The sequence below is a fragment of the Nannospalax galili genome, unplaced genomic scaffold (genome assembly GCF_000622305.1).
Source record: "Nannospalax galili isolate Female #2095 unplaced genomic scaffold, S.galili_v1.0 scaffold337, whole genome shotgun sequence".
NCBI classification, from domain to species: Eukaryota; Metazoa; Chordata; class Mammalia; order Rodentia; family Spalacidae; genus Nannospalax; species Nannospalax galili.
The window spans coordinates 205,386-216,109 of record NW_008340932.1 but is presented as its reverse complement, the minus strand read 5'-3'; the positions used below and the strand labels follow the sequence as shown (position 1 = coordinate 216,109).

Genomic DNA, 10,724 nt, shown 5'->3' with positions numbered 1-10,724 from the left:
ATTCACTCATAAAGACAATTGACTCAAACCAAAAATATACTCACTAAACACCAAATAAAATGTAATTAGCTTAATTTTTACCTTAGTAGAGCTTCACTAAGATTCTCTTTGTTAAATCAAGTGTAATGGCAAAGTATTTGTAGTGTCAAAAAAACTGGGCTAATCTAGGTTAAGTTCTTACTATACAATATCTAATCCATTGTATGAGTGTGTGATTTCATTGGGCAATTCCAGGTCTGAAAAGTACAGATGGGCAAACCAAAATATTGAAGCTTCGCTGGGTTCATGCCATTTCTTCCTCTGTCCATAAGAAAATAAAAATTGCATGAAAAAACCCGGATATAATGGAAGTTTACTTAGGGAAGACTGTGCAGGTCTTGTGAAGAGCCATCTTATTACTCACACAGCTTAGTTTTTGATGTAGTTACACTAATTCTTTGGAAATTCTTGAGTTTAATAGTATGGTGTTATTTTATGTACTTCACACAAATTCCCTAATTTGGGGAATCAGAGTTATCCTGTATCTTTATTTCAAAAATCAAATGTAAAAATCACTTGTCTTTCCTCTTTCATGAACAAAATGGTCCGCTCTAATTATGACTATTACAGTTTTTATATGGCAATGCAGGGCATCTTATAAGCCTCTATTGTTTCTTCATAGAATAGCTAACTGCACCATCCAAATGGGCCAAGCCAATGCAACAACGCCAGGTGAATTCATTCTGATGGGTGTCACAAGGCTTCCTGAGCTACAGCTGCCCCTTTTGGGGGTTTTCCTCATCATCTACAGCCTCACAGTGGTGGGAAATCTGGGCATGATCATCCTGACCAAGCTGGACTCCCGACTACATACACCTATGTACTTTTTCATCAGACACCTGGCATTCATTGATCTTGGGAATTCCACAGCCATTTGTCCCAAGATGCTGGTGAATTTTGTTGTGGATCAAAATACCATCTCCTATTATGCTTGTGCCACACAGATGGCCTGCTTCATTATGTTCATTGTGAGTGAACTTTCAATCTTGTCCTCCATGGCCTATGACCGCTACGTGGCCATCTGCAACCCCTTGCTCTACAATGCGATCATGTCTCAGAGACGATGTCATGTGCTGGTGGGCATTCCGTACCTCTACAGCACCTTCCAGGCTCTGCTGTTCCCTATTAAGTATTTTACATTGACCTTCTGTGGTCCCAATGTCATCAGCCATTTCTACTGTGATGTCGTCCCCTTGCTACCGTTGATCTGCTCACAAGTCAAAGAGACAGAATTGTTAACTATACTATTTTCAGCATTTAATTTAGTCTCTTCTCTTCTCATAGTTCTTTTGTCCTACATGCTGATTTTGTTAACCATATGTCGAATGAGCTCTGCAGAAGGCAGGAAGAAAGCTTTCTCCACCTGTGGTTCTCATCTGACAGTGGTGGTGGTGTTCTACGGGACCCTGCTCTTCATGTACGTGCAGCCCAAATCTGCTCACTCTTTTGAAACTGATAAACTGGCATCAGTGTTTTATACTTTAGTGATCCCCGTGCTTAACCCCTTGATTTACAGTTTAAGGAATAAAGAGGTAAAAAATGCTTTTCATAGAGTCTTTAAAAATATATGAACACTTTCCATTACTCAGTATTGAATGTTCTTAATAGTAATCTATGATAAATGCAACTGTCACATGATGATAATTGAAAGTTAATTGCACCTTTAACTCCAGAGCAAATTTATTATAGTATAAAAATGCATGGATTGATTTATTTATCCTTAGACAAGCTATTGCTTAAAGTTTAAATCTCAATTAAAATATCTTTCTTGCTCTCATTTCTAGCTCTGGTTCAGTGTGCCCTTCAGTGATTCCACGCAATCTGTCAGTTTAACTTTGGGGAGCAATTGCTAAACTCTATGTCAACAACTTGTATTTTTCTCTACCAGTTAGTATTGTAGGAGCAAGTCTCTTTCAGAGAATGTTTCTATTAAAATATTTGGAGCAATAAGTATTAAAAACTTGTTACTGCAAGTGCTATCTATGATTACTTTTAATATCGATAATGAACATCTGTTTTGCATATTATTTTTTAGATTTACTTTTATTATTTTTAATGATATGTATATTGGGTTGCTTGTATGTGTGTTTGTTTATGCATGTTTGTATATGAACAGGAGTTCAGGTGCCCCCAGGGACTACAGTTGTTGAATCCCCCAGGAGATGTACAAACTGTCTCCATCTTTTGCAAAAAGAGCATCTTTGAGAAATGAGAGTTACACTTAGCTGTAGGTTTAAGGATAACTGCTTAGAAGAAAGTTAGAAATTGCATTGATTTAGGGAAATGTGAGTAGCAGTTTATTCTCCTCTATTTATGAAATCTGTAGCCATGGGTATTTGGCTAGGTTTATAATACCAAGCACAAATTTCCATCCCACTGATCAAACTTTAAGTGCAAGTAGATGGTTGTTTATTACTTCCAAACGAGTGCCACTGTTGCACTGTTAAGGATATTTTACCGAGGTGGTCATTGTTGTGGTTCATAGGCTTTACAGCTAGATAGCTGATAGGTGCATAGTACCTTCCAATATTATGAGATCAGGTCTTCAGGGAGGATTCTACCAGGTCATTTCCAGCTCAACCTTCCTCATTCTGTGTCTAAAATGTGTGGTGTCTCAGGCTATGGGGACTTACCTTAAAGTTCTGTGGAGCAATCAAGGAAAATGGCAATAGCCTTTGCTGTTTAGGGAGTCTCTGCGACTACCCTAACCAGCAACTCAAAAGGAGGTTTTTAATGCCTGATAGATTTTTTTTTTTTAAATATACATAGTCTATGATTCTGGGAGAGAACATTGTCTCAAATATATGTATATTATTATTCTTATAAAAGAATACATTTCCCTATGGCTTTTAAAACATTTTATTTCTTATTTTTTAATTTTATATGTATGATTGTATTGTCTGCTCCTATGCATTGAACTTTTGTCATTAATTGCTGACATAAGTCAGAAGGCACTAGATCACCAAGAACTGGAGTTACATATGATTGTTAAGATGCCACGTGGGTGCTGGAAACCAAATGTGGGTCCTGTGTAAGAGCAGCCAGGGCAGCTGAGCCATCTCTGCAGCCCCCTCCCTGTGCTTTTTCAAGCTTCTTTGGTGTTATTTCTCTCCTTCCTCTCCTCTGTATTTTCCTCCTTATTCCTTCCCTTGTTATATTAGTGCCCACATATTTTCCATTAGTTTTAATGACAGAAAGTTTAACTAGAATAGTAGTGATGAAGACGGAGATGAAGGACTGAATTCATCAACTTGATTCAGGAATCAAGTTGGTGGTAGGATGCAACAAAATCTGATTTATCAAATGACCTATAAAAATTAATCAAGATAAGATAAGCAACTTATAAACCAATCTGTAATAACCAATGAGATTGAAGCCATGATAATAATAACAATAATATGAAGAAATATCCCAAGTAAACAGGTCCAGACCCAGATGGCTTCACTACAGACTTTTACCAGGTAACTAGAGAGAAGAGAACATTAAAACTTTTTAAACATTTCCATAAAACAGAAAAGGAAACAACACTACTGTACTATGTTTTTGGAAACCATTTTCCTGATATTAGAACAAGATAAAGACACAACCGAAAAGAAATCTACTGCCAAACATCACTGATACGAATAGATGCACAGGAAGCTTGCTGCTCCATCAATCTAGACGTGGAGGGGAAGCTGCAACCATGAGCCATCCATAATTCGGTTGCCTAACAAGACCTGAAAAATGAGAAAACAATTGACATGCCAATGTTGATAGGGGAAATGATACAGGGTCCTAACTCTAGATGAAATGTTACAGGCAATCAGTGGATGCTGAGGGAAGGAGAATCAGTTTTCTCCAGGGGCATGATCCCTTGCAAGTTATCTGATCCCAGTTGACCCTACTAAGCTCATGTATACACGAGCAACAGTAAAGGTATTCAGTACATTTTATATATAGAGATAAATATATTTATGCACTATAAAGCAATAATAATCAAGGAGAAGTCAGGAGTCTGGGAGTACAAGATGGAGACAGGGAAAGAATTGTAGGGGGAGTAAGAGGAGTGCAAATGATATAAATATGGCACTTACACAAGAAATTCTCAAAAAGTATTCTAAAATGTATGAAATAGGCCCAGGGATAACAACACTTGCCTATAATTCTATCACTTGCATGACTGAGGAAGGAGGATTGTCATACGCAAAAGTGAGAACACACCAAGAATATCATTCACCATCATCAAGTAAGCTTACTCCAGAGACGGAAGGACGGTTCAATACACACAAATTAATGAATGTGGTACACAGAATACTTGGGGAGAGAATTCACAAAATCATTGCAATAGATACAGAAATTTCTTTATAAAGACAGTACCCCAACACATATAAATGAAGAAGGCAGGAAGCCCAGACCTTATATGAAGATCAGTTGGGAACTGGCAGATCCTGACATAATGAGAGTCAGTTTTCCTTACTAGTTTGATGACTGGTAGGTTGACAAGATGCCAAGAGGAAGACTCACACCCATGAGCACTTCAGAAACACAAATTAGATTTGATAGGCCCTAAAACAAAATACAACTCATAATAGAGGACATGAAGTAGGTAGGAAGGCTGGAGTGGCGATGGGGAGGGGTCTATCATCAAAATACATTGTATTATATCATTCTGTCAAATAAAATACTAAAACACATTTGTATTGATTCTTTGAAAATCTCATGCAATGTACTGTGATGATATTGAGAACGCCCTCACTCAGGACCCAACCTCCCATTTACTCTTAGGCCCATTGCCAGCTCAGTAATCCTCTCACAACATGTCATCTGTTTTTTAAATTTTATTTATTAGTTCTTTTTATTTTATGTATGAGTGTATTGCCTGTACGTGTGTAAGTGTACCCATGTTTTGCAATGCTTGTGGAGGTGAGCAGAGGGATTCTGACACCCTGGCACTGGAGTTACAGATGGTTATTAGCCTCGATGTGGGTGCTCAGAACTGAACCTGGGTCCTCTGCAAGAGCAGTCAGTGCTATTAACTGCTGAGCCATCTCTCCAGCCCCCTAATTTTATTTTTAATTGAATTTTTGTAATTTTTATAAAATATAATTTGATAGTATTTAGAAATCTTTTCCTTATCCACACCTCCCACCACTGATTCCACACAATTTAGTGTACTTTCATAGATCGATAGATGGTAGAAGGTTAAATGTATATTACAGCCTATAGAGTCTGATTTGTGTCCCCAAATGTCCTTCAGTTTGGGCCCATATACAGGGCCTCCTAAGAGTGCCATTCTTGTAAGACACTGCCTTTCCCCATACCAGCAGTCACTAGTTGCCAAAGTTCTTGAGTTTGGGTTGAGATTTGTTACCCATAAGAAATAACATCTATATGGGGATTTTGTCTGAGCTTGCATAAGACTTGTGCATGCTGTTACCATTTCTGTGAATTCTGGAAATGTCTGTTTTCTTGTGGTCATTCACCCTCTCCAGCTCAGTCTTTCTACCTCCTCTTCCACAATGACCTCTGAGCCTTTTGAGGCAGAGGTTTGAAATAGATGTCCTATCCAAGGATAAGCCCCCTGAGGCCTCTTGTGCTTTATACACTGGTCAGTTGTAGGTTTCTGTGATAGTTGGCATCCCCCGCATAAGGTAATTTCCATGGAAAGTATATCCTATAGGATACACACACACACACACAGGTTGCAATAAAGATGTGTCATTTGGAGTTGGAGTTAATTGTCTCACAGACACTTATTCCCTAGATTTGAACAGATTTGGAACTCTGTAATAGTCTCCATCCACTGCAAAAAAAGAAGCTTCTTTGATGTGTGGTTACAGGCATACTTGTCTGTAAATATAAAGATGTATAATGAACACATAATAAGAAATTACATGTGTCAAGAAATGTGACATATTTAGGGTTTTCCCTAGGGCCCACGACCTCTCCAGTCATGTATATTTGACTATGTTTGCAGTACCAGACATGAATTCGTCCTATTGAGTGAGCAGTAATACCAATTAGACAGCAGTTGAGGACCTCCAAGATGAATCTACCAATACTGGACCAAGAGAGATAGTTTTTGGGGACCACTCATTGTTTACAGCTGTTTTACAGCTAGGACGAGTGACTGGTTTTTCATCTTTGTATAGCATCCTCTGATACCATGACAGCTAGTTTCTAGAGTGTAGGCTTCTGGGTCAGTTCAGTTGCTCCAAGCCTTGCCTCTGAAGTGTGGCCTTTATCTTTCTAAGGACTGTTCTCCACATATTAAGTCTGCTATGCAAGACCATAAGACTTATGCTTAAAGACAGCCTGACTCAACATCCATTTTTGCTTTTGTTTTTCATTTTGTTGGTTTTCAAAATTTTATTGAATTTTTGTGAATTTCATATTTTTATTTGATTATATTTAGATTCCCTCCTGCATCTGCATCCTGCCTTTGTAACTCACACAATCTCTGTTAAATATCTGTATCTATATTGTGTGTGTGTGTGTGTGTGTGTGTGTGTGTGTATTAAGGACTGTAGAGTCAGTTTTGTGTCCCTAAATGTCCCTCTGTGCAGATTCATTCACTGAAGCCTGATCATCCAACTTCACTTCTCACCCATAAATGTGAATGACTCCCCCTATCCCAGCAATAATTTGCTTCCCATAGTTCCTCAGGCAGAGTTGTGGTTTCTTATCCACTTCCCCATCTGTATGCTGGGATTTTTGTCTGACTTAAGCTCATGTGGGACTTATAATCTTTCCATACCATTTTTCACTATTGTGAGGTCTACAAAGAACAAGGTCTATGCCCAAGAGTGGTATAATTGCATCATATGGAAGATCTATTTTCAGGTTTTTGAGGAAATTCCACATTAATTTCCATAGTTACTGTACCAGTTTGCACTCCCACTAGAAATGATTGTTTCCCTTTTTTACATCTGTAAAGACTTTTGTCTCTTTTTACAAAATCTTATCTATTCTGACAAGGCTAATATGAAATCCCAAAGTGTCATTATTTCTCCTTTTTCTGACACATATTTCAGAAATTAATTTCTTCCTCATTTCACTGTCACCATTGATAACCTTCATACACAGTGAATCTCTGCCATAGTAGTTAAATATTTTGAATGTAATCTATCCTTGTATGAAAAGGTAGTTTTCATGTCACATGTTCTTGGTATTTTTCTCTTCTTTTGGCATTAGAGTCTCAGGAGAGAAGAAGTTCAAGAGAGGGAAATAATAGGAGATAGGCATTATCAAGGGGAAAATGGAAGTACTTTAACTTGGGATAGAAGAGAAAAAGTTATTCAGGGGCAGAGAGAAGAGAGATAAATATGCTTAGCTTGTGTGAAAATCCTGTGGGAAATGTATTAGTTCAAAAGCCTACTGAAAAATATACATACACTATCTGTATGTGAGTGCACGTGTATACCTGAAGAATGCATAACAAGAAACACAGTGCCAGAGCAGCAGAAATCTCCCTTTGAGATGTTGGTCAGTGCAGTCCAAGAGACTCCAAAAATAACACGGGCAGCCCTTATTTCCTCCAATAACTTGAATGTAAGACCATGTTTCTGAAAACAAGGTATACTTCAGATAAAGGACTTGAAATGATGGAGTTGGGACTGGCCTGGAGGTTTCCTCTCTGAAGACTAGTTCTCATAGTTTCAGAGAACACTATGCAAGTTGCTAAGGGCTAAATATTAGTGAATGGTTCAACCCTAGAGAACCTAATAACCAACCACAATGACTGGCAAAGTAAACTACCTCTATTGGTGTAGTAGTGGCATGTTTATCTTGGGAATAATCAATTGGGAGGGAACTCATGTGTGTTACTATAAACTTAGCCAAATACACATTTGGAGAGGTCATATCATTGAGAAAACACTCGATCTGTCTCATCCCTGGAAAAACATAATTTCCTACTATGTGCTAAATAGATACCCTTACATATACAGACAATTATACTTCTCACCACTCAACAAAGAAGCTTCTTTTTGGAGCAGATGGAAACTATTACAGAATTCCACAACTGATAAAACACAGAGAATAGCTATCTGTGAGATGCCCTGATATAACTGACCTATCTAAAATGGAAACTCTATACCTAAGGCTCATGGAACACAGTGGAACGGGGTAGAGAGACTATGAATGTATCTCTCGACTCCTACCAGTGAAGCTTCCTCATGCAGAGATGGCGATTAAGGCAGATAACACAACTGTCCCAAATGTAGAGGATAAGAAAGTTCAAAGTGTGTGTCCACTGACAGGACTCCTGTATTAGAACTCTGCTACCCAGGGCTCAGAAACCACTGTGGAAGAGGAAGCAGAACAATTTTAAGAGGCAGGGGTGGTGGGTGACCAAAGGAAACAGATTTTTCCAAGCAAATGAGAATTTTCTCATATGAACTTCCAGTAATGGTGACAGCATGCACAAGACCCAATGCAAACTGAAACCAGACAAAAGATTAGCATAAAACAGGGAATTGGGTAAAATGCCCCAACCAGATATTGAGCCATCCCTCCTGAATCTCTTTATTAAAACCTACTTTGTTATGGTGGATAATCTTTTTCATGTGTGTCTGTAGGTGATTTACAAGTATTTTGTTGAAAAAATTTTCATCTATGTTGGTTAAGGTTATGAGCCTATAGATTTTTTTAAGCTTTATTTACTGGTTTTCATATTATAGCAATACTGAAATCATAGAAGGAGTCTGAGAGTCCTATTTGAATATTTTAAGTCATATGTTTGTAGATCTTCTTTGAAGATATGTTGTCTGTCTAGGCCTGGGAATGGTTTTGTTGGGAGTCTTTGTAATACAGTTTTGATTTCCTTATTTCTTATAGGTATGTTTAAGCTCTTGATCTCATTTCTGTTTAATTTTAGTGTTTTCCGTGAAGCTAGAAATCTATCCATTTCCACTGGATTTTTAAATTTAACAAATCATTAGTTATTATATATTCCCTTATGAGGTTCTGAATCTTTTTTACGTCTTTTGTAATGTTTCCCCTTTTGTCTCTGATTTTGTTGATTTGGATTTGTTCTTTCTTTCTTTTAGTTAACAGGGCTAAGAGTCAGTCTATCTTATTTATATTTTTTCAAAGGGTCAGCTCTTACATTCATTGATACTTTGTACTCCTTTCTTTGCTTCTTTTTCATTAATTTCTGCTCTTATATTTGTTAATTCATTTTTGTTTAGGTTTTTGTGGCACAACAAATCCTATTTATTTATTTATTTATTGTTTAAATTTTACAAAAACTTTATTGAGAATTTCATACATGCATATAAGATATTTTGATCAAATGCATGCCCACTCCCTCTCCTACAGCATTCCCCACTCTGAAGAAGTAACCCTAAAATCATTTAAGGATTAGATACAAGTTCCCAAATACTTTTGAAATTTTGACATTTTTGGCCTTTCGAACAAAGTGTTTTGCTAACAGGCCCAAGGACATTTTGACTTTTATCCAAGAAACTGGATACATTTCTTTGGGATGTTTTACCCTAACTACCTAGCCAATTCTTACCTCCTATTCTTATCTTGCCATCCTCTGAAGGGATTACCCAAATTGCCAATAGGGAATATGGACGCAGACCGCTCTGGATTCTTCCATGCTGAACTGGGATGCAGGGTGTGGCAATTGGAGCACCCCTTCAGTGGGTCTATCTACAAGACTCCCAAATTGCATAACTATTGTCTGTCTCTAGGGGAAAAGAAAGTCTTTGACTCATGAATAGGAAATGTGAAGGAGAAGTAAAGGCAAGAATAAGTTTCTTGACAAGGGCTTCCAAAAGCATCCCTCTATTGGGTTCTTCCTCATTTTTCTTTTGTCTTCCAAGGCTGGACTAGTTGGCTGGGAAAAGTGGCTCGATACTCAGGTGAGCGTCCATTGACCCTGCTTGGCAGTCCTTTAATGAATGAGCACAACTATCAACAAGCCCAGTTGTGACTAAGTTTTTGTGATCAGGCTCAGCCGAAGCTGTGATGATGGTAGTTATTTCATGCAGAAAGGACTGCTGAATAGCATCATCTTATTAAAAGGACCTGAAACTTACCATTAAGTCATTTATTTATGCTCTTTCTGATATTTTAATGTTGGCTAAAGTATTTAAAGTAATAAAATTAATGCAGAGAAATAAGACACACTGATTTTGGCCATTAAAAATGATCCCAACAATGGGGCTGGAAAGGTGACTCTGCAGTTAAAAGTACTGGCTGTTCTTGCAGAGGACCCAGGTTTATACGCATAGTGGCTAACAACCATCTGAAACTCCAGTTCCAGGAGATCTAATGCCCTCTTCTGACCTCTACAGGCATTGCACACAGGGGTGAAGTTATACATGCAAGCCAAAAGCTCATATACAAAAAATTAAAAAACTGTTTAAATTAATTAAATAAACCAGACAGAAAATCAGCAAAGAGATAGCACAGTAAAGTTACATTCCAGCTGGGACAGACCTAATAGACATGTACAGAACACTCCACCTAGTAGCTGCAAAATTAATGCTTGGCTCATTGACTTACAGAACAGTCTCAAGTCCGGAGAGGAAAGTAAGGGCAATGGTCTATATTATTTCAGAAGTTTCTCCAACTTCCTTGACCAAAAAGTGGAAGGAAAGTTTTTCATATCTGGCATTGTCATTTTTATTAAATAGTCTGTGCCATGCAGGTTGAGCATTGTAATCCATGTGACATAACTCCATTAAATATAT

At 37.7% G+C, this 10,724-nt stretch overlaps 1 protein-coding gene across 1 annotated transcript; it reads left to right on the top strand.

Annotated features, from left to right (window-relative positions):
• Positions 1-683: 683 nt before the first annotated feature.
• On the top strand, positions 684-1,610 carry LOC103736580 (olfactory receptor 8K5-like). The gene has a single exon (XM_008836088.1). The coding sequence runs from the start codon at positions 684-686 to the stop codon at positions 1,608-1,610; it is 927 nt and encodes a 308-aa protein (XP_008834310.1).
• The last annotated feature ends 9,114 nt before the right edge of the window (positions 1,611-10,724 follow it).

Coding starts and splice junctions, on each gene's coding strand:
- LOC103736580 (XM_008836088.1), top strand. CDS start 684: ATGGGCCAAGCCAATGCAACAACGCCAGGTGAATTCATTCTGATGGGT.